This window comes from Lampetra planeri, chromosome 82, assembly GCF_965212315.1.
Source record: "Lampetra planeri chromosome 82, kcLamPlan1.2.h2, whole genome shotgun sequence".
In the NCBI taxonomy this organism is placed as follows: Eukaryota; Metazoa; Chordata; class Hyperoartia; order Petromyzontiformes; family Petromyzontidae; genus Lampetra; species Lampetra planeri.
Window position 1 is genome coordinate 3,847,065 of NC_136186.1, and position 27,789 is coordinate 3,874,853.

The 27,789-nt window shown below is 47.0% G+C and overlaps 3 protein-coding genes across 3 annotated transcripts in view; all 3 read right to left on the minus strand.

The window, feature by feature from the left end:
* LOC144738388 (uncharacterized) overlaps positions 1–22,925 on the minus strand; it is an 85,045-nt gene extending 62,120 nt beyond the window's left edge. Inside the window, exons 1-2 of the mRNA XM_078621425.1 lie at positions 22,579–22,925; positions 12,521–13,703 (exon numbers count right to left, since the gene is read on the minus strand). Of these exons, the coding sequence (XP_078477551.1) occupies positions 12,521–13,693 (1,173 nt within the window). The 5' untranslated portion in view covers positions 13,694–13,703; positions 22,579–22,925. The remainder of the gene's footprint in view (positions 1–12,520; positions 13,704–22,578) is intronic.
* The window catches only part of LOC144738423 (uncharacterized), a 176,377-nt gene that overhangs the window by 118,817 nt on the left and 29,771 nt on the right, over positions 1–27,789 (minus strand). The gene's annotated exons all lie outside the window — the stretch shown is intronic.
* The window catches only part of LOC144738390 (uncharacterized), a 38,822-nt gene continuing 35,310 nt past the window's right edge, over positions 24,278–27,789 (minus strand). The window contains 1 exon segment of the mRNA XM_078621426.1: positions 24,278–27,789. Within this exon segment, the coding sequence (XP_078477552.1) occupies positions 26,496–27,789 (1,294 nt within the window). The 3' untranslated portion in view covers positions 24,278–26,495.

The following is a 27,789-nucleotide window of genomic DNA, read 5'->3' on the forward strand; positions in this document are numbered from 1 at the left end:
ACATGGCAAATTTCAAGTTTGTTGCATGTCAGGAAGTACGCTAAACATTTTGAACAGACAACACATTCACAAATTTTCCTTTTATATATAGAAGACTAGCTTGACGACCCGGCTTCGCCCGGGACTTGGATTCACCACGCCCGGCCGCCTTTGTCTCCCCAGTGGCGATGTTCACACGGACCACATCAGTTACTCGTTTGAGGCTGAGTCGACCTAGGGGAAGCCCAGGACCAGTAAAAATAATCGTGGTGGCCGTGAGCGGGAATCGAACTCGGGTCGCCGGGTTCGTAGCGCAACGCGCTCACCACATATCATCTCTAAAACACAGAAGCGAGATGGCTTTCTAAAAGCAGATCACTGGCCAGAGTTTTTGAGTTGCGAGAGCCACTCCAGAGATATATTTTAGAAAAACAGTCACCACTGGCAGCACATTTCAGTGACACCGAATGGGTCGCAAAACTTGCTCGCTTATGTGACATATTCAGCCTGCTCAACGTACTCAATCTGTCATTTCAGGGGAGATCGACAACTCGGTTCAATTCGGCAGATAAAGTGGCTGCATTCAAAGCAGAGGTCGCAACCGGGTACCCGATACCTGTACCCTTCCCGATACCCGGCTACCCGTACCCGGCCGGGGACGGGTACCCGTTTGCGACCCTGGTGCGGCCGGGTACGGGTAGGCCGTGAGTCACTGGTGAGTAACTGTTTGTCACTCATTTCCCAACGTCTTGTCTCTTCTCACAATTCAAGTTCCTAGAACAGGGGTGGGCAAACTTTTTCACTCGCGGGCCACAATGGGTTCTAAAATTTGACAGAGGGGCCGGGCCAGGAACAGATGGAGTGTTTGTGTGAACTAATATAAATGACATGTAAAAATCATTACATGATAGGATGTGGCCTTTAACAGGTAGCAAAGCATTTATTTGCAAGGAAATTTAACAAATTGCACGAACATGAACAATACAAAACATGTCGTAACGTGACTGATGAAACATCATGAAAACATCTGAGGCCTGCGCCCAAACCAATGACCTCACTTGAACTTCTTTATTATCGACATTAACAGGTTAGAGCAGCCACGCAGGCTGTGTGATGTAGATTTGGTTTCAACCTCGCTGCAGCAACAGATGATCAGTTTCAGTGGGAACAGTGTTGTTGATCTCCCATTTTTGCCAGTGCATTCAAGTCTGGAGTTATTTTGGTTGTGGCAATTCTCAGGATAGATCTGAGGTGCTGATCCGTTAACTTTGATCTGTGACGGGCTTTGTTGGCGTTCATGACGCTGAATGTCTGCTCACACGCATAAGTCGAGCCAAACAAAGTCAGTATCTTCTGTGCAGTCCTCCGGAGGTTTGGAAACGTGGCTCTGTTAAGTGAAGCATAAAAGTAATTCAGATTAACAGAGTTGAACTTCTCCTTTTGGATGGAGTCAGACTGAAGATCTATCAGCTCCAACTGCAGCTCCTGTGGTTCTGTTTCAGGGTCTTGTGACAGGGGACAGGACACCAGCTGAAGTGACTGTTCAATGTTTTCGAAATCAGAGAACCTACGGCAGAATTCTCCGTGCAAGTCCTCAAGCGACTTGCTGGATTTTTTTGCGTTTCGCGGTGCCTTTTCCTGTGTAGAGGTGTAATTGTGTAGATGTATGGGCACGGATGGGAAACAAACACAAGGGGCGTGGTTAGGGCCGTACACGGAGGAGGTGCTCACACCGACGTCCACACCTGCATCCCCCACGGGCCCCTCCCGGGGGCCGAGTGCTATAAAAGGTGGTGAGCCGGAGGGCTAGGGGTCGAGTGTTAGCTTTAACCAGCGAAGAGTGAAGACCAGCTAGAATAGGCCCCGGAGCTCCCCTGGCTCGCTGTCCTTGTCAGGGCCGACCAGGGCAAGCAGGTGGCGTGGCCCCGAGAGCCCAGACTGACGTTCTTATAAGAGCCGGTCTGGAGACTCAGGGTGCCGGGATCCCAGCTTGACCAGGGCTGGGATAGGTAGCCTCCCCTAGCTCCGTAGTGGAGGACTCGGGCGTAGGTTAGCGGGGTTAGACGTGGTGTCTCCCTGTTAGAAGAGTGAAGGGGATGATACCCCTTCAAGTGCTGTGTATTCCCGTTACTGTACACAAGTTGGTATTAATAAATAAGTGTGCCTCCAACCACGTCGTCCAAGCCTCCTGCAACTTACTACATCTGGGGTCAGAAGTGATCGTTCAACAATGGACACACGAGGGACGACGCGTACCAAGGAGTCGGAGATGGAGGACACCTCGGCCGACTTGGCAGGAAGGGTGGGATGCATCGGCCGAGGGACTTCGGCTGGCTCACTCCCGCCTGGCGGAGTTGCTCTACGCTGCGGCCGCCACGTTGGAGGAGATCACGCGGTTGGGGGCTGGAGGGGCTGCGTGGGACGACGACGGCAGCCGATGCGCGGCGCTGTTTCCCGCCACCCCGACACGGCTCGCAGTTAAATTTCCCGCCATCGCTACAGTGGGAGCAGAGGGCGGGGCCGGCGCGCGTCAGGTGACTGCCGAGGGCCAAGCAGAAGCCGTGACATCATCAACACCGGCCAGCGCGTCGACAACGGAGCGACCTGCGATGCCATACTCGCAGCCCGCCCGCACTGTAACGAGTGCCGGGAACGACGGAGCGCGATCCACGACCACGGACGTCGCGTTACAGCAGCGACTGCCGTCTCTCAAAGAGTTCGTGGGCGTGGACGGTGACTGGGGTGGCTTCAAGAGACGGTTCCTCGCTCATCAGGAGATGGCGAACTGGACGGACGGTGAAGCACTACGCGCTGCCGGCGATGCTGGACAACGACGCCCTGGCTACCCTCACCTCGGCGCCTAAGGAAAAGCACGCCACGCTGCACTTGGCGTTGCAGCTACTGTCCGCTGTCTACGGCCCGCCTTCGGACTGCAGTCAGCTGGTCCACGATCGCCATCGGGGCGCCAACGAATCGCCTCTGGCTTTCCTGACGGCTCTCCTGGCCCTGGTGAAGGCAGCTTTTCCGCGGATGGATGAGGAGGGAGTGGACGCTATGGTGGCGGAAAAGTTGTTGCTACTCGCGGATGAGCTGGACGTCGCCGTCTTGGCTCAAGACGACACAGAGATGTCTTCCTTGCTGGTCGCGCGCCACATCCACGGGGGCTTGCGGTCCCTGCGTCGCAAGGCCGCCAAGGGGGTGGCCGGCCATGTCATGGCGGCTCCCGCCCTCCCATCGGAGGAGGTCTGCGGGGTGGAGCGGCGGGAGGAATGGAGATCTGCGGAACCACAGGCTCGGAACGGACCGAGCCGCCAGGAGTAGCCCAGGCCATCTGGGGCGCTCACACGCTGCTACAACTGTGGCCTTCGAGGCCACGTGGCTTCAGGATGCCAGGCTCCTCGTCAGCGCGGGGCGACACCTCGTCAGGACGCCACGGCGCCTCCACCCAAGCTCCAGCAGAGAAATACGGCGAGTCGTGGCACCTCACACGTTTAGCCCGCGCACACATCTGTCACACTCACTTGCTGAAACAAACAGGTCTCGAAAATCGCCGGGCGTTGTGTCAGATTGTTCTGAAATGCGGCGAGCGCTCCAACCGGGCCAGTGGTCGGAGCTCGCCCATCGTGTCGTTGCAGCGTCGGCGGGGTCGTCGGTCGTGGTCGGTCACATTGATGGGGTTGAGGTGCAGATTTTAATTGACACGGGAGCATCGGCGACCATTATATCTGATTTGATTTATAACATCCTTCCCGTTCAAAGTCGTCCTTTGCTCCCCGTTGACGTGCCATGCTATGCTGCTAACGGGGGCTCGCTGGGCATCATTGGGCAGATCCGCGCCAAAATTTGCATTGGGGACATTAAATTATCCGAGCCTGTATTGGTTTCCTCCTCACTGGCGGTTCCGTGCCTGTTGGGGACAGATTTCTTGGCCAAAATGCCTATCCGTATATTGATCGACCAGGGGTGCATCGAGCTCCCGTCGGGCCGACGTGTAACATTTTTGTCTTCCCCCGCCACGGAGCGTCGGGCATTTGCGACCGTGCAGGCGCTCGTGGCGAGAACTGTGAGCGTACCCCCGGGAGCTCAGATGCTCGTCCCTCTTAGGTTGCGTCCGCCGTTTGCTGAGGGGGTTGTGGATCGGGGGGTCTTGTTGGGACCATCTCGAGCCGGGGTCAATGGACCCGATTTGCTAGCGGCTCAGACCATGGTGAAAAGGGATGGGGACCCCTTCATTGCAGTCCTTAATGTGGGATCGCGAACGGCCGTGGTTCCTCAAGGGACCGTGCTTGCACACGCAACGCCGGCACCCTATGAGGAACCGCTCGTGGGTCAGGTAAGCACCAATCCTCCGTCGCGACCGCATTCGGACTGTGATGACGGATGGCTGGATGCGCTTTGCGCGGGATCAGTGGACCTGTCCGACTCACAGCGTGGGAAGCTGCGAGTTCTCCTGAAAGAGTTTGCCGACGTTTTTAGTCAACACAAATTTGATATTGGTTGTACTAAATTGCTGCGACACCATATTGACACGGGTGACAGCGCGCCAATCCGCCAAAATCCTTTTCGGTTGAGTCCCGCCGAAAAGGATCATGTCAAATCGGCCGTTGATGACATGCTAGCCGCCGATATCATATCCCCTTCCAACAGCCCGTGGGGCGCACCGATCGTTTTGGTGAAAAAACACGACGGCTCACTGCGGTTTTGTGTCGACTTTCGGCGGTTAAACAAAATTTCAGTAGCCGACGCATACCCGCTTCCTCGAATGGATGAGTCGCTTGATGCCTTGGCGGGGGCGCGATTCTTTTCCACCCTGGATTTACTTTCTGGATTCTGGCAGCTTCCTCTGGATGACGAATCTTAACCTAAGACTGCTTTCCGTACACCGCATGGCCTTTTCCAATTTAACCGCTTGCCGATGGGCTTACATTCTGCGCCAGCAACTTTTCAGCAGTTAATGGAACTGGTCTTGGCGGGCTTGCAATGGGATTCGTGTTTAATTTACTTGGACGATGTCATCGTCTTTAGCAAAACATTCGATGAACACCTCCAGAGGTTGCGTGCCGTTTTTCTCAAAATGCGGGCTGCCAATTTCAAATTTAAACTGCAGAAGTTCCATTTGCTCCGCAAATCGGTGCGGTATTTGGGTCATATTGTTGGACGCTCGGGGATATCCACTGATCCCACCAAAACGAAATGCGTCAGCTCCTGGCCGACTCCCACCTCGGTGGGGGAGGTCAGGAGTTTCATTGGGTTTGCGTCGTACTACCGACGGTTTGTGGCTGACTTCGCTACGATCGCGAAACCCTTGCATGCCTTGACGTCCAAGAGAGTCAGGTTTCGTTGGGGGCCGGAGGAGGAGGCTGCTTTTCGCTCCCTCCGGGATGCCCTGGTGGGGGCTCCGCCGTTGAATTATCCCGATTTCTCACAACCCTTCTTGCTTGATACAGGCGCAAGTAACACGGGCATTGGGGGCGTGCTGTCCTAGCTCATTGGTGGCATAGAGCATGTGGTGGCTTACGGAAGTCGGGTGTTGTCTCCGGCGGAACAACGGTACTGCGTTATCCGTCGTGAACTATTGGCGATCGTTTATTTCATTCAGCAGTACCGCCCGTATCTGTACGGTCGACGTTTCACCGTCCGTACAGATCATGCGGCACTGCAGTATGCCCTGCGGATTCAACAACCATCGGGACAGTTGTCTCGATGGTTGGAGATTCTCCAAGACTACGACTTTGTCACCACATATCGTAAGGGCGTCCGCCACACGAACGCTGACGCTCTGTCGCGGTTGCCGCCCACTTCAGAGTGCGCTTGCCTCTTGGGTTCAGGGCGTTGTAGGCCCCCGAACATGACCACGGATTCGGTCCTTGTGGCCGCCGCCAATGCGCCTTCTACTTCGGGTCCTATCGAACAAGAAGGGAGGGATTCCTTGCTGGGGTTGTCCGTTGCGAAGTGGGGACGCCTCCAAATGGAGGACACCTCCCTCCTCGCTCTGCGCCGTCGCATCGGGGGGGTTGGTCAGGGGGCGGCGAACGTTGACTCGTGGGGGTTGTTCCAGGGGCTTTTAATGCACTGGGACGGGAAATCCCGCCACCAACGGCTGGTGGTGCCTGCAGCATTGAGGGATAAAGTGGTGTGGGCTGCGCATGAGTGGCTCCTGCACATGGGGACTCACAAGACCCTTGCCATGCTCCAGCTCGATTTCTTCTGGCCGGGCATGGCAAAGGATGTGGGGGATCTCCTGGGGTCGTGCACTCAATGCGCGCAGCAGAAGCCACCAGCGAGGGGGTCCAACCCTCCGCTGCAGTCGATAAAGGTTTTCCGGATTAACGAGCTCGTTGCTCTGGATATTCTCGGGCCATTTCCCGCTACACCCAGGGGAAATAGGTACTTATTGACAGGGGTCGAATACTTCACGAGATGGCCCATGGCCTGGCCTCTGGCCAACCAGTCGGCAGCAGCCGTCGCGGAGGCCTTTGTCCAGGGCTACGTCCTCGACAAGGGTGCCCCGGAACGGCTGCTGACTGACCAGTGTAAAACATTTTCGGGGAAACTCCTCCGCGAGGTGTGCGACCTCTTGGGTACGGAGAAAATTCGGACCTCCCCATATCACCCACAAACTGACGGGATGGTGGAACGGCTGCATCGGACTATCACGTCCATGCTGTCCCAGCAGGTATCGGAATCCCATACAGATTGGGAACTTCACATTGCGGGTGTGTTGCAAGCCTACAGGATGGCTCCCCATGCGGCCACCGGATTTTCACCTTTCTTCTTAATGTATGGCCGCGAGGCTAACCCGCCTGTGACGACTCAGCTGAAGCTCTCGGCGCCTCAGGCAAAGTCTAAATTGTCCGACCACGTTAAATTTAACATCGGGAAATTAACAGAGGCGCGGGAAGGGGCCGTGCAAAATTCTGAACTCCGCCAAAAGGCGAATGAGAGGCTTAGGCTGGGGCGGGCACATGTGTTCCAATGGAAACCGGGGGACAGGGCATGGTTGCACAGTCCCCAGGTGCCACTGGCGACCTCGTCGAAGCTGGTGCGGCAGTGGCGGGGGCCCGTGGAGGTCATACAGGTCTTGCGACCGCAATGTGTACGCGTCAAGTGGGGGAAGCGTCGGTGGTATGTGCACCCCTCCAGGCTGAAACCGTTCATTGCGCCGCCCCGTGGTTCGCACACACACACACATGGCCAAACGTGTGAGGGGTCCGCCGACTCCCCGGCTTCGCTGCTTTCACCTAACCTGACACCGACTTTTCCATCTCCAGGTGCACCAGGAGTGACGGGTCCACGACCGCCAACCCCTCCCGGGGGGGTCGGGGGTCACTCAGCAGCGAAGCCAGACACTCTCATACCCGGACTGTCGACACCCGCCACTGGGCGTGCCGGGGCGGCCCCTTGTGACGGGCACGCCGCGAGAACGCGCGCCAAAACGTGCAGACTTTTGTGAGGTCGGCCGTTGGGGGGCCCTTGCGGAAGGTGGGGGGCGGGCGTCCGGAGTGCGTGTATATATGTTGGTTTTGCGGAATGGGGTATTTATTCAGGGGGGGTGCGTCGGGTTATTTTTTTTCTGTTTCCTGTTGTTATTGTTGTTCTTGTTAAAATTACGCGAGGCACACACGGTTTTGGGGGGGATGCATCTTTATTGTGATTTTGTTGCAGCCAGGGACGGCTGCGGGATGTACAGGGGGGGGGGGTGATGTAGAGGTGTAATTGTGTGGGTAACAAACACAAGGGGCGTGGTTAGGGCCGTACACGGAGGTGCTCACACCGACGTCCGCACCTGCATCCCCCACGGGCCTCTCCCGGGGGCCGAGTGCTATAAAAGGTGATGAGCCGGAGGGCTCGGGGTCGAGTGTTAGCTTTAACCAGCGAAGAGTGAAGACCAGCTAGAATAGGCCCCGGAGCTCCCCTGGCTGCTGTCCTTGTCAGGGCCGACCAGGGCAAGCAGGTGGCGTGGCCCCGAGAGCCCAGACTGACGTTCTTATAAGAGCCGGTCTGGAAACTCAGGGTGCCGGGATCCCAGCTTGACCAGGGCTGGGATAGGTAGCCTCCCCTAGCTCCGTAGTGGAGGACTCGGGCGTAGGTTAGCGGGGTTAGACGTGGTGTCTCCCTGTTAGAAGAGTGAAGGGGACGATACCCTTTCAAGTGCTGTGTATTCCCGTTACTGTACACAAGTTGGTATTAATAAATAAGTGTGCCTCCAACCACGTCGTCCAAGCCTCCTGCAACTTACTACACCTGCATGGCAAGTGTGGGGAAATAAGCGAAAGATTTGTTCGCAATTTGTCTGGAAAACAAAGTGAGCTTGGATTTGAAGGCTTTCACATGTTTGTACATGTCGTGAACAAACTGATCTTTCCCCTGCAGTTTCACATTCAGCTCATTCATTTGTGAAAATATGTCCACAGCAAACGCAAAGTCACTAAGCCAGTTCTTGTCGCTTAGCTCAGGGAATTAGTCAGATTGCCCCATGAACTCCAAAAATGCGATGATGTCCTCTTTCAGCTCCCACACTCGTTGTAACACTTTCCCCAAACTTAACCAGCGGACACGAGAGTAAGTCCTGATGATCCGCATCAGTTTCCTCCAGGAACGTAATAAACTGACCGTGCTGAAGTCCCCTTGCTCGTATAAAGTTCACAAGTTTTACGACTGAATTCACGACATGATTAAGCTGCAATACACACTTACACAGGGATTCCTGATGGATGATGCAATGAAGGAAAATAAGATCCTGGACCAGGTTTTCCTCTTTCACTTTATCCTGGATTTTTTTCAGCAGCCCAACATTTTTTCCAGTTAAATTTGGCGATCCATCCGTTGTGACATTGACAAGTTTACTCCGAGGTAGCGTCATTTTTTCGATGACAGAAGATACCTGGTTATACAAGTCCTTTCCCCGCGTTGTTCCTTTCAGGGACTCCATGGTCAAAAACTCCTCTGTTATTGCAAAACTGTCAATGCCTCGGATAAAAATGAGGAGCTGAGCAGTGTATTTTACGTCCGTACTTCCATCCAGTGCTAGTGAATATAATTCAAAGGAATCAGACTTTTTGTTTAATTGACTGGTTATATTTTTATCAATCAGTCCCACACGGCGAGTCACAGTCCTGCGTGATAAACTGACTTTTTCAAATTAGCTTTTGATCTCCGGACACAAGATGTCTGCTGTCTGTACCATGTATTATTTTACAAACTTGCCTTCGGAGAAAGTGGTAATGAGTGGTAATGTTGGTGAGAAGAAGTTTTTAAAGAAAATTTTAATCGAAGTGAAGAAGGAAATTATTGAAAAGTTTGTATAATTAATGATTTTTCAAACTTTAATAACGTTTTCTGTGCTTAAAACTCTTTAAAAAACTGTGGGGTCTAGAACGGACTCGGAGAGAAGTCGGAGTTTTGTTGAATTACATAAAGTGCGCCATCTAATGGGGGAATGGGGGCATTACAAGAGGAAGGTAACATTTAATTTAATAATATTTGGATAAGTTCGGCGGGCGGGATTAAAAAGCCCAACAGGCCGGACTTTGCCCATGTCTGTCCTAGAATCAACCCACCCGCGCCTGCAACATGGCTTCATCCCAGAGGTCACAATCGGGTACCCGTACCCTACCCGATACCCGTACCCTACACGTACCTGGCCAGGTACGGCCGGTAATGGGTACCCGTTTGCGACCCTGGTGAGGCCGGGAACGGGTAAAGAATCAAAATCCGTTTGCGACCTCTGATTCAAAACCAAACTGGAATCATGGGGACGACGAGTGAACATTGAAACTTTTGACATGTTTCAAACACTAGCAGAGATTTTGAAATAGACTGAGCCAGGGCCTTTCTCCCAGCTGGTGCATTAAAACCAATCTCAGCTTTTAAAAGAGTTTGAGCGTTACTTCCCAACCACAAAAGACCCCCGAACTGGGAAGGAATAGATCTGCGACCCATTTGTGAATAAGCCAGGTGAATCGACTTTGTCTGTGCTAGAATAGGATCAACTGCTTGAGATCGCAAATTAAGGTGGCCTTAAAAGTATGTTTGAGACAACTTCAAATCTCGATACGTTCTGGATTAAAGTCAAGGCAGAATATTCTGAGATTGTCACAAAAGCACTGAAAAGCCTGCTTCCATTTCCAACGTCCTATCTTTGTGAAGCAGGGTTTTCTGCAGTGACAGCAACAAAAACGAGATTATGGAGTAGACTGGACATCGGCAACACACTTCGGGTGTCACGGTCTCCCATCACCCCCAGATGGGACCATCTAGTTACAGGAAAACAAGCTCAGGGCTCCCACTGATTCTGCATTATGATGAGTTGTATCATTATTTCATATTACAATGTAATAATATAAATAAAGTGCACAACATATATAATGCGCTTGAATCATGAACCCCCCCCCCCCCCCCCCCCACTGGTACGTGAAAACATTGTCTTCTTACTAATTGTGATAATACAAAGATTCTCACTTTAACTTTTACTGATAATGTTTAAGTGTAATTCTATCAGGTCTCAGAATTCAGATCTCGCCGAAGGATACAGTTCTCATAATTAAGATCATTATGCATGAACTTAGGAAGGAACCACTCAGACACTTCTGTGTTAAGCAACTTTAATTTCTAAACATAACACACTAATATGCGAACTCTTATGCTTGGAATTGTCAACACAGTACTCCTGGAGATGCGCTCCTCATTGATCCGTACATTTAACCCTCAATGATTACGTTGTTAAACTGGGTAACAGAGCAATCGGTTAATTCCTCAGAGTAACGCGAGCATAGGAAAAAGTCCTTAAAAATAAATGTGACAATATTCATACGAACAGCAATAAAGAATGAATTCATTGGTAGATTATGTAATTAACTAAACGTCTTGGAACAATGGTGTGCAGCAGTGTGTCTGCTTCAGCAAATGCTTATCAATTGGCTAAGGCTTCAATAAATTCGCGGGCAAGATTCTGTGATCAAAAGAAAGATTTACACACAAGTCTCCCTGTGAGTGTGTGGATTCGTAACATAGGTTTCTAAACGTTTAGTTTCGTCAATGAATTCATCGGTACAGTTAAAATTAACAAAAAGAACGACTAAAATACTTCTCAACGACCGTATCCACGTGACTCAATGGGCAGCAATGTTCTTCATTATCAGCTAATAGTTGACGCACTCTTATCATTCTTCTTCTTATTATTAGTCCTGGTATGTGCGGTGTGTGTTTGGTGGTTTTGTCTCCTTGATCAATTATTTGCGTCAAGCAGATGCTGGGTGATACGTGGTGAGTATGTGAGTGTGGGGGAGGGTCATACACACAGCTTCCTAGCTCTCTCTCGCTCGGCGGCAGCTGGAGCTGCTGCCCACTGCTGGGTAAAGAGTCGGCACGACGCTCGCCGTCGGCGGTGCGCGATGATTCCGTGGTCAGATAGCGCCCGCAGCTCGTCTGCTGGTCGCCGTTCCTCACTCTTGTCTTGGTTCACAGCTGGTGCTGGTCGGTGTGTGTGGGTCGAACCCACGGCGCTCTCCTCTTCCTCACGGGTGGCTGGTCAGGCTCTTTCCCCTGCTGGATGAGCTGAGTCGGCACGATGCTTGTCTTTGAAGGTGCTCGACACCGCTCGCCGCTCGTCCGCTGGCAGCTGACACCCGTGCTCGGTGGCGCTGCTGCGCTCTCTCTCCGGCTCCGTGCTCTCTGGCGATGCCTGGTTGCGCGTGCAGCTGGTTCTCTAAGATGCTGGCTTGATCGATGCTTGGGCTTCCACCCTTTCTAACGGTTGATTGCTCGTCGTTGCTCGTCACTCTATCTCTCGGGCTGCAGCTGCTCGTGGGAGCTGGAACTCACTCTCAAAACTTGTGAATTGTATTCGCACACCTCTTAAACAACTGTGAAAGCCTAGTACAATACAACTTATCGCAATCCTTGACTTTGCAAGCGACTCAAAACATCAGGATGAATGTAAAATAAAACTCTCAGCGATACTCTGTCGGTCCATGCCGAACTCAGCACCGAGCATCACCTCGCCCCTCTGCTCTGCAAGACACAATACCCATTGTTGATCTCGAGGCCATGCCCCGGAGTCTACCCGTCGCAGTACTCTCTGTTGCTTGTAGTCTTCTGTAACATGCAGTAGTCTCTCCCCTCGGATTGCCGTGTGGTTAGTCATAGGACAAAACATATGCTTTATCTTTGAAACTGATTGGTCCACACCAGAGACAGCTTTCTTTCGAGCCTAGTATCAAACGGTGTTAATCCAGAGGACTCCAAAAGGCGTGCTCTTCGAGTATTTGTGATGAGATATGATACAAAACTCCGCGTTGCTGAGGCGATTAAGCGAGCCCCATATAAATGCTAATATTATAATAACATAGTGAATGCTTGGGAGTTTATTGGCTCTCGCTCCTAGTTAGAGATCTACCTAACCCACAGGTCCGCAAATACTGACCGCTCTTACTCTGCAGGTTGAACCTAGGAATGGGGTGTTCAACTTCACGTTCTTTTCATTAAAGGCCTCTGACAAATGTGAATCTATTGCAGCTTCATTGTCTCAAGCTTACACATCTACAGGTTCTCCATTTGACCTTGTATTGTCTAAGAAGTCCATCCACACCTCCACTTCCACAAACTGCTGGGAGTTGCCTTGCTCTGCCTCACAGTCAGAATTCTCCTCCTGCTTCACGGTGCCTCCATTGATGTGAAGGTCCGATTTTGGAGTTGAATGTTCATCTTCACATTTTACCTTCACTTCTTCGCTCTTCACTGTCACATCTTCGCTCTTCACTGTCACTTCTTCGCTCTTCACCGTCGCCTCTTCAAATGTCACCTTGATACATTTCATTGTGTCCAAGCTGGAATTTACTTCCGGTTCTTTTTTCAGGAGGGATGGGCTCATTGCAGCACTTTGACTTTCACAAGTCGATTTCAGATTACACTCCTTGGGGGTCTTCTGATGCCAGTGTGTTATCTGGTGTGTATTAAGCTGTGTTGTCTGTGCAAACGCCTTCCCGCACACAGTGCACTTGAAGGGTTTCTCTCCTGTGTGTATTCTCTGGTGTATTTTAAAATAAGACGAACGTGAAAATGCCTTCCCACACACACTGCACTTAAAGGGTTTCTCTACTGTGTGCGTTCTCTCGTGCATTTTAAGATTTGATGAATGTGAAAATGCCATCTCACACACACCGCACTTGAAGGGGTTCTCTCCTTTGTGCGTTCTCTGGTGGATTGTAAGATTAGATAACTGTGAAAATGACATCTCACACACACTGCACTTGAAGGGTTTCTCTCCTGTGTGTATTCTCTGGTGGATTTTAAGATTAGATGACTGTGAAAATGCCATCTCACACACACTGCACTTGAAGGGTTTATCTCCTGTGTGTGTTCTCTGGTGTATCTTAAGATTAAATGAACTTGAAAATGCCTTCCCACACACAGTGCACTTGAAGGGTTTCTCTCCTGTGTGTGTTCTCTCGTGTTTTTTAAGACCAGATGAAAATGAAAATTCCTTCCCACACACACTACACCTGAAGGGTTTCTCTCCTGTGTGTGTTCTCTGGTGTTTTTTAAGATTAAATGAATCTGAAAATGCCTTCCCACACACAATGCACTTGAAGGATTTCTCTCCCGTTGGAGATCTTTGGTCTTGTGTAAAATTTCCAGTACAATCCATGCTGTTTGCATACTGGTCCCATTGTTGTCTTTGTCTACTGAGCTGCGCTGCGTGCCTTTGCTCCATCAGACCAATTCTGCAGAGGAAGCATCAGAAGAAGCATCAGCTGCAGACAGAAAAAAATGTCCACACCATCTTCATCAGTATCGAGGCACAGAGGAATGAATATATACACAGTCACACATGACATACACGTCTATATTTATCCATATATTCAAGATTATCCCCAATTCATCACACGGGCTGTTAAGACACACAATGAGAGGGCAAAAGGTTAAAAAAATGCCTGGAAGCCCTAGTATCTTCAAAATAAATGTTGGACCAAAACACCAAGCACACAATTTCAGCAGCATGGCTGCAAAAGTAGTATTTATAAAAGCAAATATCAGCTAACATAGCAAAGGCTGTTGGGAATAATACTATTTGTATTATGCAGATTTTCTTGAATGCTTGGATGAACAGATGTAACTTCAGCGGCATATGTACTGTTAATTTCCTGTTTCCATTCTTCCAAAAAGTTCCAGAGGGAAACTAAAATAAGCGATTGTTTTGATTTAACCTCCATGTTCAATAGTAAATATAATTTACTGCAAATACAAACTTGACACTGTCACACACTGGCATGGTAAAAAGTGGTGGTGTGTCCAGAACCATTCCTGGCCGCCTTTATCTGCTCCGTATTGACGCTTCCTCCCTTCACCATGTAATTAATTTAAGATCAATCAACATGGCAGAGGCCCACAAGCAATTCAGCTTTCACTTATCAATCATGTTTGCTAGCAGTGATAATCAAACTAATTGTTGAGTTCATAATGCAGTGAAATAACTGCACCACATCTCCCCACAAAGAAAAACTCTCTAATACACATACATTTCGATTTAAAGCTTTCGTGACTGCAGGGATTCATCTTCTTGGTTCTTTCGGTAAAGTCACGTAGAAGGGAAGTAATAAAATAATAAAAATAAAACATAATAAAATAAAATAATTCTCACGACGTTTCGGCTACAACGCAAGCAGCCGTCTTCAAGTGAAGAATGAGACACTGCCAAGCTAGGAGCTTATATATAAGCTGGGTTGGAGGTGGAAGAAGAGCGCCTTAACAAAAAGAATGTGCATATCAAGAGGAATTTAGAATATTCATGGGAAATGCGTAGAAGGTGGGCGGGGGGGTTTCAAAGTCATATTATGCCCATGCATTATGCAGGATCAGCAGCACCAAAGGGAGGGTTGCTGGGGGTAGCATTAACAAAGGAAAGGAATGTTAATAGTATGTAGCTGCAGTTACTAAACAACCACGTAGAAAACTAAAGTATAAACTACATAAAAAACTAAAGTATAAACTGCATAGCATCATCAGTATACTTACTATACTCTACAATAAGCTGAGTTACTAACAGCAAGTAATACATTACAATTCGACGTCGTAAATATTATATAATATGCTTCCATCTAAACTTTATTCTCTTACATCACACGAGCATACACCGTACTATATACTGCCATAGACAAACCCAACATTAAATTATATACTGTATTGCTATAAACCACCCTATACCTTATACATTTTAATATAACACTATGTATTATTCTACCCACCCCTAATGTGTATCACACTGCTATATGTTTACTATACAATTACGATACTATATATTACTTTGTACATTGTATTAAGCATATAAATGTTATACTATTTGTTATTATACACTGTACCATTGACCGTCGTGTCAATGGGTGAGTCGTGGGGGGAAACTTGCAATGGAGCAAAGAATCCATTCCCTGCGGAGAATACAATGCCAGTGAGTGGAACGCGGTCTGAAAGTCACCGTAAACGTGAACACAATCAGTTAAGAGGACGTAATAAACCATTTCGGATCTTAACTGATTGTGTTCACGTCTACGGTGACTTTCAAACCGCGTTCCACTCACTGGCATTGTATTCTCTGCAGGGAATGGATTGATAATTGGTTCTTTACCCTTCTATCTGGCAACAAAACTGACACCTTTTTACAAGGAGTCATGTTTGCATAGACCGCAATACCTGCAGTCATAATACAAACAAAAGAACATAACTCTGATAATGTGCACTGTCCTTAAAGTTGATTGATCCACACCCGAGACAGCTTTCCTTAGAGCCTAGTCTCATATGGGTTGGACCAAATGACGCCAAAAGGCGCACAACTCAAAGACAATGCACCATCAGAGTATGAGAGCTCGGGGCAAGCATCTACACTATGGGAACCTCATTTGCCAGTAAAAATATGATAATTGGTTCTTTACCCTTCTATCTGGCAACAAAACTGACACCTTTTTACAAGGAGTCATGTTTGCATAGACCGCAATACCTGCAGTCATAATACAAACAAAAGAACATAACTCTGAGAATGTGCACTGTCCTTAAAGTTGATTGATCCACACCCGAGACAGCTTTCCTTAGAGCCTAGTCTCATATGGGTTGGACCAGATGACGCCAAAAGGCGTCATCTGGTCCAACCCATCAGTTTTGTTGCCAGATAGAAGGGTAAAGAACCAATTATCATATTTTTACTGGCAAATGAGGTTTCCATAGTGTAGATGCTTGTCCCAAGCTCTCATACTCTGATGGTGCATTGTCTTTGAGTTGTGCGCCTTTTGGCGTCATCTGGTCCAACCCATATGAGACTAGGCTCTAAGGAAAGCTGTCTCGGGTGTGGATCAATCAACTTTAAGGACAGTGCACATTATCAGAGTTATGTTCTTTTGTTTGTATTATGACTGCAGGTATTGCGGTCTATGCAAACATGACTCCTTGTAAAAAGGTGTCAGTTTTGTTGCCAGATAGAAGGGTAAAGAACCAATTATCATATTTTTACTGGCAAATGAGGTTCCCATAGGGAATGGATTCTTTGCTCCATTGCAAGTTTCCCTCCACGACTCACCCATTGACACGACGGTCAATGGTACAGTGTATAATAACAAATAGTATAACATTTATATGCTTAATACAATGTACAAAGTAATATATAGTATCGTAATTGTATAGTAAACATATAGCAGTGTGATACACATTAGGGGTGGGTAGAATAATACATAGTGTTATATTAAAATGTATAAGGTATAGGGTGGTTTATAGCAATACAGTATATAATTTAATGTTGGGTTTGTCTATGGCAGTATATAGTACGGTGTATGCTCGTGTGATGTAAGAGAATAAAGTTTAGATGGAAGCATATTATATAATAATTACGACGTAGAATTGTAATGTATTACTTGCTGTTAGTAACTCAGCTTATTGTAGAGTATAGTAAGTATACTGATGATGCTATGCAGTTTATACTTTAGTTTTTTATGTAGTTTATACTTCAGTTTTCTACGTGGTTGTTTAGTAACTGCAGCTACATATCATTAACATTCCTTTCCTTTGTTAATGCTACTCCCTGCACCCCCCCTTGGTGCTGCTGATCCTGCATAATGCATGGGCATAATATGACTTTGAAACCCCCCGCCCACCTCCTACGAATTTCTCATGAATATGCTAAATTCCTCTTTATATGCACATTCTTTTTGTTAAGGCGCTCTTCCACCTCCAACCCAACTTATATTTAAGCTCCTAGCTTGGTAGTGTCTCATTCTTCACCTGAAGACGGCTGCTTGCGTTGTAGCTGAAACGTCGTGAGAATTATTTTATTTTATTATGTTTTATTTTTATTATTTTATTACTTCCCTTCTACGTGACTTTACCGAAAGAACCAAGAAGATGAAACCCTGCAGTCACGAAAGCTTTAAATCGAAATTTAATTCAGCTTATTGTAGAGTATAGTAAGTATACTGATGATGCTATGCAGTTTATACTTTAGTTTTTTATGTAGTTTATACTTTAGTTTTCTACGTGGTTGTTTAGTAACTGCAGCTACATACTATTAACATTCCTTTCCTTTGTTAATGCTACCCTCTGCACCCTCCCTTTGGTGCTGTTGATCCTGCATAATGCATGGGCATAATATGACTTTGAAACCCCCCCGCCCACCTCCTACGCATTTCCCATGAATATGCTAAATTCCTTTTGATATGCATATTCTTTTTGTTAGGGCGCTCTTCTTCCACCTCCAACCCAGCTTATATATAAGCTCCTAGCTTGGCAGTGTCTCATTCTTCACCTGAAGACGGCTGCTTGCGTTGTAGCCGAAACGTCGTGAGAATTATTTTATTTTATTATGTTTTATTTTTATTATTTTATTACTTCCCTTCTACGTGACTTTACCGAAAGAACCAAGAAGATGAATCCCTGCAGTCACAAAAGCTTTAAATCGAAATTTAACCGCCTCTATGGGGAGGGTTCCCACATAACTTTGAGATCCTTCAACAAGCTCCGGGATAAGAAGGCTCAGCTAATCGAGTCTCTCACCTTTCTGAAGAGATGCCGCGACTCTAAGGTAATACCAAACGCATTTACACTAACATCTGCTGCTGTAACTTCTTCTAATGCGAAACGAATTCTGTCTAGAACTAGCTTAGCTCTTATCTCAGAGAAAATCAGACTTATGCGCACCGAACTAGATCAGTTAGACAAGACACTCTACAAATCACACTTATCTTTGAGTGCAACAATGTCCACATCGGATTGGGAACATGTAGATAAAATGACTGCCTCTTCAGCTGCCGCTATGTCGACTAAATGTAAGGACAACTTGATTTCCAAATTCAACCGCCTCTCAAACAAGAAACCGGACCCACACATTGAAAAGCTAGATGTTAACAAAGTCGTAATTAATCGCAGTAACAGTTCTATTTCTGAAGGCCTGAAATCCGTTTTAGCTAAAGGACTAAACTTTGCAGTCACACCTAGACACATACCAGTTAATGATATAATTGCTAGAGTAGATGTAGCTCTCAAGGGCCTGAGTCACATCGCTGCAGACGTAGCAAGATCTGAAATCTCTGCAACCCTCAAAAACGCTAAGATGCCAGCTAGCAACATCAGCAAAGATGAGCGTTTTGAATTAGCTCAATTAAAAAAGAGGGATGACATTGTCATCCTCTCAGCCGACAAAGGCAATGCCACTGTCATCATGGACAAAACAGAATACAACAACAAAATCCAAGAACTACTCAACGATGGCAGCTATACAAAAATAAAAAGAGACCCCACCAACAGCCTCGTCTCAAAAACCAAGCAAATCATTTCTGATTCAACCGCATTAATTGATCAGACCAAACAGTTCACGTAGAAACCTTTTGCAGCCAGGCCACCAAGATTATACGGCTTGCCAAAGATACATAAAGAAGATACACCTCTTCGTCCCATTGTCTCTATCAACTCCCCCACCTATAAATTGGCTCGTTTTTTGTCTGAAATCCTACGGCCTTTCACTGGAAAAACCACCTCTGCGGTACTAAACTCTACTGACCTGGTATCGACAATCAAGGGGATTGCCCTGTCCCCAGACGACCTGCTTGTCAGTTTTGATGTAGTTTCCTTATTCACCAAAGTTCCTGTACCTGACACCATCGCAATCATTGAAGACTTGGTTCATCAAGGACTGAATGTTGGGGTACCCCCCCTGGTGAGACACTGCTTAACCAATACATACTTCATCTGGAATGGAACTTTCTACAAGCAAACTGAGGGCACCCCAATGGGCTCCCCCCTATCTCCGGTTGTAGCCAACATCTTCATGGAGAAATTTGAGACTGACGCCATCCAGACTGCCACTCTACGCCCGACCTTATGGAAGAGGTACGTAGATGACACTTTTGTCATCTGCCCACATGGACGGCCTTCCCTAGACCAATTTCTCGACCACATCAATACCATACACCCAGCCATCAGATTCACCATGGAAGTTGAAAAAGATGGCAAGCTACCCTTTTTGGATGTCCTAATTAAAAGGAGACCTCATGGTTGAATGAGCCACTCTGTCTACAGGAAAGCCAGCCATACGGATGCTTACCGAAAACCGGATTCCCACCACCATCCATCCCAGAAGAATTCCCTCATCAAGACTCTATACCATAGAGCCCAATGCATCTCCGACCAGGAACACATTGCCAGTGAACTCAAACACGTACACCAAGCTCTTAAGGCTAATGGTTACTCCGACTACACAATCCGCAAAGCCATCACTCCAACCATCAAGAAGGATCCTGTTGAGGAGCCTTTCAAGACCATCACCTTACCCTGCATTGCTGGGGTCACAAAAAAGATCTCCAAAATCCTGATTAAACACAAGATCCAGGTCCAATTCAACACAGTACATAAAATCCGTGATCTGGTACCGTCTGTAAAAGATGTGGTTCCAGACATACAGTACCCTGGCGTCTACAAACTAAGATGCCTCTGTGGTAGCAGTTACATTGGGGAAACCAAACGACATGTCTCGGACCGCATCCGTGAACATAAAGCAGACCTGAAACACGGTAGGACAAACACCTCAGCCGTGGCAGATCACTGTTACAACTCAGTGGGCTCACATGACATTGACTTCTCCAAGACAGAGGTTCTTTGCAAGACATCTGGCTATCATGAGAGATTCGTTCATGAGGCGATCCACATATACAAACACAGAGACAATTTTAACCGAGAAGATGGATTCTGGCTTAGCAATCACTGGAAGGACGTAATAAACCATTTCGGATCTTAACTGATTGTGTTCATGTTTACGGTGACTTTCAGACCGCGTTCCACTCACTGGCATTGTATTCTCCGCAGGGAATTGATTCTTTGCTCCGCTGCAAGTTTCCCACCACGACTCACCCATTGACACGACGGTCAATGGTACGGTGTATAATAACAAATAGTATAACATTTATATGCTTAATACAATGTACAAAGTAATATATAGTATCGTAATTGTATAGTAAACATATAGCAGTGTGATACACATTAGGGGTGGGTAGAATAATACATAGTGTTATATTAAAATGTATAAGGTATAGGTTGGTTTATAGCAATACAGTATATAATTTAACGTTGGGTTTATCTATGGCAGTATATAGTATGGTATATGCTCGTGTGATGTAAGAGAATAAAGTTTAGATGGAAGCATATTATATAATTTTTACGACGTAGAATTGTAATGTATTACTTGCTGTTAGTAACTCAGCTTATTGTAGAGTATAGTAAGTATACTGATGGTGCTATGCAGTTTATACTTTAGTTTTTTATGTAGTTTATACTTCAGTTTTCTACGTGGTTGTTTAGTAACTGTAGCTACATATCATTAACATTCCTTTCCTTTGTTAATGCTACTCCCTGCACCCCCCCTTGGTGCTGCTGATCCTGCATAATGCATGGGCATAATATGACTTTGAAACCCCCCCGCCCACCTCCTACGCATTTCCCATGAATATGCAAAATTCCTCTTCATATGCACATTATTTTTGTTAAAGCGATCTTCCACCTCCAACCCAGCTTATATTTAAGCTCCTAGCTTGGTAGTGTCTCATTCTTCACCTGAAGACGGCTGCTTGCGTTGTAGCCGAAACGTCGTGAGAATTATTTTATTATGTTTTTATTTTTATTATTTTATTACTTCCATTCTACGTGACTTTACCAAAAGAACCAAGAAGACACATACATTTCACATGCATCATTAACATATCTAAACAAAAATCCACCATTCATGACGAATTGCAAGTAACCTTATCCCAGTGCTAATGCCATGATAGGTGCAATTTAAGGCCATGTAAGTGTGGATTCCTTGACAGCAGGTAATGGGAATGATCCAGGTGTCAAGGGATGACTGACAGATGAACCAGCTGTGCTCCCCACTGTCTTGCTGGGTTTTAGGAACCCAGCGTTCCACCTATTCATGTGGGCGTCGCACATTCGACCTCTTCATTGCTACAGAGAAAATATCTATTAACTGCCCTAGAGCATACCTGCAGGGCAGTTAATATGGTGTTGGACCAGATGACGCCAAAAGGCGTACAACTCAAAACAGGTGTCAGTTTTGTTGCCAGATAAAAGGGTAAAAAAACTATTATCATATGCTACTGGCAAAGGAGGTTCCAATGGTGTAAATGCTTACCCCGAGCTCTCATACTCTGATGGTGCATTGTCTTTGAGTTGTACGCCTTTTGGCGCTGTCCTCTGGTCTAACACCGTTTGAGACTAGGCTCGAAAGAAAGCCGTCTCTGGTGTGGACCAATCCGTTTCACAGACAATGCACAGATTATCACAGCATGTGTTTTGTTTGCATATTGATCGCGAGTATATTGTGGTTAATGCAGACACGATTCCTTGCAAGAGGTTTCAGTTCGGCGTTTTAACATCTTAACACCTAAATTTTGATTTGAAGCTTTCCTGACTGCAGGGATTCATATTCTTGGTTCTTTTGGTAAAGTCATCAGGTAGAAGCGAAATAATAAAAATATAAAACAATTAAAATTTCTCACGACGTTTCGATTGCAACACGAGCAATCATCGCCAGGTGTTAAAAACACAGCAAGAACATTTTCCAAAAGTGTACAACGAATTCTTGCTGTTTTTCACACCTAAAGTCACGAAGAAGAAAACAATAAAATAAAATTTCTCACGTATCGACTGCAACACGAGCAATCATCGTCACCTGTGAAATCCACAGCAAGAAATTGTATTACTTCATTATTTCCCTTCTACGTGACTTTACCGAAAGAACCAATAATATCTTGACACCTGTTTTGTTGCCAGAAAAGGGGGGAAAAACCTCTTCTTATATGTTGCTACTGGCAAAGGAGGTCCCATGAAGTAGTGAGCCAGATGAAGACGAATTAAACTTAAGCAGAGGATTAAAGCAAATGCAATCAGGCGAGGGCAGGAGGCAAGGCCCCGCGTGGCTAGGCCCCGCGTTGTAATGTTCCAACCTGGACATTGATTCCATACTCGCTGCTACTCAATTGATATCCCTACGAGAGAGAGAGACGGAGAGAGGCTCTACCTGGGTAAACAACAACAACCACCAGGACAACAACAACCACGATGTTAACTTCTCACCTCGGATCTGTGAGAGCGACCGCGGTGTAGCAGCTCGTGACGTCACTCGGAAGCAGGTGACATGACGTCACTTGCGGTGTTCAACACAATCCCCTCCCCCAACGAGCGGCGGTGTAACTGAATAAATTATGTTAATGAGACGGGCTCATGTCAAGTGATGAGGCGTGGATGCTAAACCCGTCCCAATGAACTAGCGACAGTATTTATGAATAAATTATGTTAATAAACCGCCAGTTGATAGTTCAGTTTCATTTATGAGGTTTATAGCGGAAAGCACCCGGCGTTGCCCGGGGGAAACATTTATTAAAAAACTTTTCAAAAAACTTAAAAACATAACATAAAAAAAAATATTTTAGATGATTATTTTATTAATAAAAATATAAATAAAACTCAACGCGCGGTGGAAAATAAACTTACACTCGAGCGTCAAGATTCGATTCTTTAGATCACGCACAGGAATCAAAGGTTGTAGATTTATTTAGAATCGGCCTATTCCCGTTTAATCGATACCACAAACGCTCATCAGATATCCATTCTCGCCACACACTTCATGGTCATCCCCCCCCCCCCCCCCCCCTAAATACAAAAGTGTATTTTTTAATTTTTGCATGGTGTACATTTTGCAAAGTACCCACATGGCAAATTTCAAGTTTGTTGCATGTCTGAGACAAGTTCAAATCTCGATACGTTCTGGATTGAAGTCAAGGCGGAATATCCTGATATTGTCACAAAAGCACTGAAAAGCCTGCTTCCATTTCCAACATCCTATCTTTGTGAAGCAGGGTTTTCTGCAGTGACAGCAACCAAAACGAGATTATGGAGTAGACTGGACATAGGCAACACGTTTCGGGTGTCACCATCTCCCATCACCCCCAGATGGGACCATCTAGATACAGGAAAACAAGCTGAGGCTCCCACTGATTCTGCATTATGGTGAGTTGTATAATTATTTAATATTACAATGTAATTATAACATATATAAAGTGCACAATAAATATATTGCGCTTGAATCATCATGAAACCATCCCCCCCGCCCCGTGAAAAAATTACTAATCGTGATAATACAAAGATTCTCGCTGATTATGTTTTAGTGTAATTCTATCAGGTCTCAGAATTCAGATCTCGCCGAAGGGAACAGTTCTTATAATTAAGATCATTATGCATGAACTTAGGAAAGAACCACTCAGACACTTCTGTGTTAAGCAGCTTTAATTCATAAACAAAAACACAACACTCTAATATGCGAACTCTTATGCTTGTGTAATGCGAGCAAGGATTGAGGGGGGGCGGAGTCTGGGTCACGTGAGGAGAGGGAGGAGTTAGGGTCACGTGGGGGAGAGGATTTAGGGAGAGAACCGAAAGGGGAATGGGGAGTTGAGACGGAGTGAAACGGGAGGAGGCCACGCTGGGCAGTACGGGGAGAGTGGCGCGGTCGCCACGCGGTGGGAGACGTCGGCACCGTCAGCCATCGGTGTCAGGACGCAGAGGGCTAGCGAGCGGTGGAAGGCTAGCTGCAGAGCGGAGCAGCAGTGAAGCTGCAGGCGGAGCAGCGGTGTGGCTGCTGGGCGGAGCAGCAGTGAGGCTGCAGAACGAGCAGCAGAGTGGCTGTGGAGTGATCGTCGGGAGAGATGCGGGCCTGAGCGAGGACGCCGTGTGAACGAGATTCTACGAACCCAAATAAAGGACAACGGAGATCGACTTTGAGAAAGAGTCCTTTATTACACTTGGAATTGTCAACACAGTACTCCTGGAGATGTGCTCCTCATTGATCCGTACATTTAACCCTCAATGATTACGTTGTTAAACTGGGTAACAGAGCAATCGGTTAATTTAAAGAGTAACGCGAGCATATACGGCGATAGGAAAAAGTCAGTAAAAATAAATGTGACGATATTCATACGAACGGCAATAAAGAAACATGTCCCGATTGCAAAAGTAGACCTCAATGAATTCATTGGTAGATTATGCAATTAACTAAATGTCTTGGAACAATGGTGTGCGGCAGTGTGTCTGCTTCAGCAAATGCTTATCAATTGGCTAAGGCTTCAATAAATTCGCGGGAAAGATTCTGTGATCAAAAGAAAGATTCCAACACAAGTCTCCCTGTGAGTGTGTGGATTCGTAACGTACGCTTCTAAACGTTTAGTTTCGTCAATGAATTCATCGGTACAGTTAAAATTAACAAAAAGAACGACTAAAATGCTTCTGAATGACCGTATCCACGTGACTCAATGGGCAGCAATGTTCTTCATTATCAGCTAATAGTTGACGCACTCTTATCATTATTCTTATTATTAGTCCCGGTATGTGTGTTTGGTGGTTTTGTCTCCTTGATCAATTCTTTGCGTCAAGCAGATGCTGGGTGATACGTGGCGAGAATGTGAGTGTGGGGGAGGGTCATACACACAGCTTCCTTGCTCTCTCTCGCTCGCCGGCAGCTGGAGCTGCTGCCCACTGCTGGATGAAGAGTCGGCACGACGCTCGCCGTCGGCGGTGCGCGATGATTCCGTGGTCAGATAGCGGCCGTAGCTCGTCTGCTGGTCGCTGTTCCTCACTCTTGTCTTGGTTCACAGCTGGTGCTGGTCAGTGGGTGTGGGTCGAACCCACGGCGCTCTCCTCTTCCTCACGGGCGGCTGGTCAGGCTCTTTCGCCTGCTGGATGAGCTGAGTCGGCACAATGCCTGTCTTTGAAGGTGCTCGACAGCGCTCGCCGCTCGTCCGCTGATACCCGTGCTCGGTGGCGCTGCTGCGCTCTCTCTCTGGCTCCGTGCTCTCTGGCGATGCCTGGTTGCGCGTGCAGCTGGTTCTCTAAGATGCTGGTTTGGTCGATGCTTGGGCTTCCACCCTTTCTCCCAGTTGATTGCTCGTCGTTGCTCGTCACTATCTCTCGGGCTGCAGCTGCTCGTGGGAGCTGGCACTCAGCGTTGAATAACTTTGAGCGATACTTCTTCTGTCAGTGCCGAGCTCGTACTCGGTAACCCATTGCTACTCGGCAAGCCTCTTCATCCTTGGTTGATTGCAGAGTCCCACCCCAGATCTTGCTGCTTGCAGTAAGTCAACTCTTTGCGTTGATTTCGTAGACTCGTGGCTTCTGCTGGTGCAGCTCGTTGACGATGTGCCAGTCACGGGGGCAGGTTCCCCGGAGCCTGCCGCTCACAGCTGCTCGTGGGAGCTGGAACTCACTCTCAAAACTTGTAAATTGTATTTGCACACCTCTTAAACAACTGTGAAAGCTTAGTACAATACAACTTATCACAATCCTTGACTTTGCAAGCGACTCAAAACATCAGGATGAATGTAGAATAAAACTCTCAGCGATACTGTCGGTCCATGGCAAACTCAGCACCGAGCATCACCTCGCCCCTCTTCTCTGTGAGACACAACACCCATTGTTGATCTCGAGGCCATGCCCCGGAGTCTGCGCGTCGCAGTACTCTCTGTCGCTTGTAGTCTACTGTAACTCGCAGTAGTCTCGATGTATGGGTCGTGCCTGTTTTTACGTGAAATTCTCTCCCCTCGGATCACCGTGTGGTTAGTCATAGGACACAACATATGCATTGTCTTTGAAACTGATTGGTCCACACCAGAGACAGCTTTCTTTCGAGCCTAGTATCAAACGGTGTTAATCCAGAGGACGCCAAAAGGCGTGCTCTTCGAGTGTTTGTAGTGAGATATGATACAAAACTCCGAGTTGCTGAGGCGATTAAGCAAGCATCATATAAATGCTAATATTATAACATAGTGAATGCTTGGAAGCTTATTGGCTCTCGCTCCTAGTTCTACCCAACCCACAGGTCCACAAATACTGACCGCTCTTACTCTGCAGGTTGAACCTAGGAATGGAGTGTTCAACTTCACGTTCTTTTCCTTAAAAGCCTGTGACAAATGTGAATATATTCCAGCTTCATTGTCTCAAGCTTACACATCTACAGGTTCTCCATTTGACTTTGTATTGTCTAAGAAGTCCACCCACACCTCCACTTCCACAAACTGCTGGGAGTTTCCTCGCTCTGCCTCACAGTCAGAATTCTCCTCCTGCTTCACGTTGCATCCATTGATGTGAAGGTCCGATTTTGGAGTTGAATGTTCATCTTCACATTTTACCTTCACTTCTTCGCTCTTCACTGTCGCTTCTTCGCTCTTCATTGTCACTTCTTCGCTCTTCACTGTCGCCTCTTCAAATGTCACCTTGATACATGTCATAGTGTCCAAGCTGGAATTTACTTCTGGTTCTTTTTTCAGGAGGTATGGGCTCATTGCAGCACTTTGACTTTCACAAGTTGATTTCAGACTACACTCCTTGGGGGTCTTCTGATGCCAGTGTGTTCTCTGGTGTGTATTAAGCTGTGTTGACTGTGCAAACGCCTTCCCGCACAAAGTGCACTTGAAGGGTTTCTCTGCGTGTATTCTTTGGTGTATTTTAAGATTAGACGAACTTGAAAATGCCTTCCCACACACACTGCACTTAAAGGGTTTCTCTCCTGTGTGCGTTCTCTGGTGCATTTTAAGATTTGATGAATATGAAAATGCCATCTCACACACACCGCACTTGAAGTGGTTCTCTCCTTTGTGCGATCTCTGGTGGATTTTAAGATTAGATGAACTTGAAAATGCCATCTCACACACACCGCACTTGAAGGGTTTCTCTCCTGTGTGTATTCTCTGGTGTATTTTAAGATAAGACGAACTGGAAAATGCCTTCCCACACACACTGCACGTAAAGGGTTTCTCTCCTGTGTGCGTTCTCTGGTGCATTTCAAGATAAAATGAACTTGAAAATGCCTTACAACACACACTGCACTTGAAGGGTTTCTCTCCTGTGTGTGTTCTCTGGTGTATTTTAAGATAAAATGAACTTGAAAATGCCTTCTCACACACACTGCACTTGAAGGGGTTCTCTCCTATGTGTGTTCTCTGGTGTATTTTAAGATTTGATGAATGTGAAAATGCCATCTCACACACACTGCACTTGAAGGGGTTCTCTACTTTGTGCGTTCTCTGGTGGATTTTAAGATAATATAAACTTGAAAATGCCTTCCCACACACAGTGCACTTGAAGGAGTTCTCTCCTGTGTGTGTTCTCTGGTGTATTTTAAGATTTGATGAATGTGAAAATGCCATCTCACACACACTGCACTTGAAGGGGTTCTCTACTTTGTGCGTACTCTGGTGGATTTTAAGATAATATAAACTTGAAAATGCCTTCCCACAC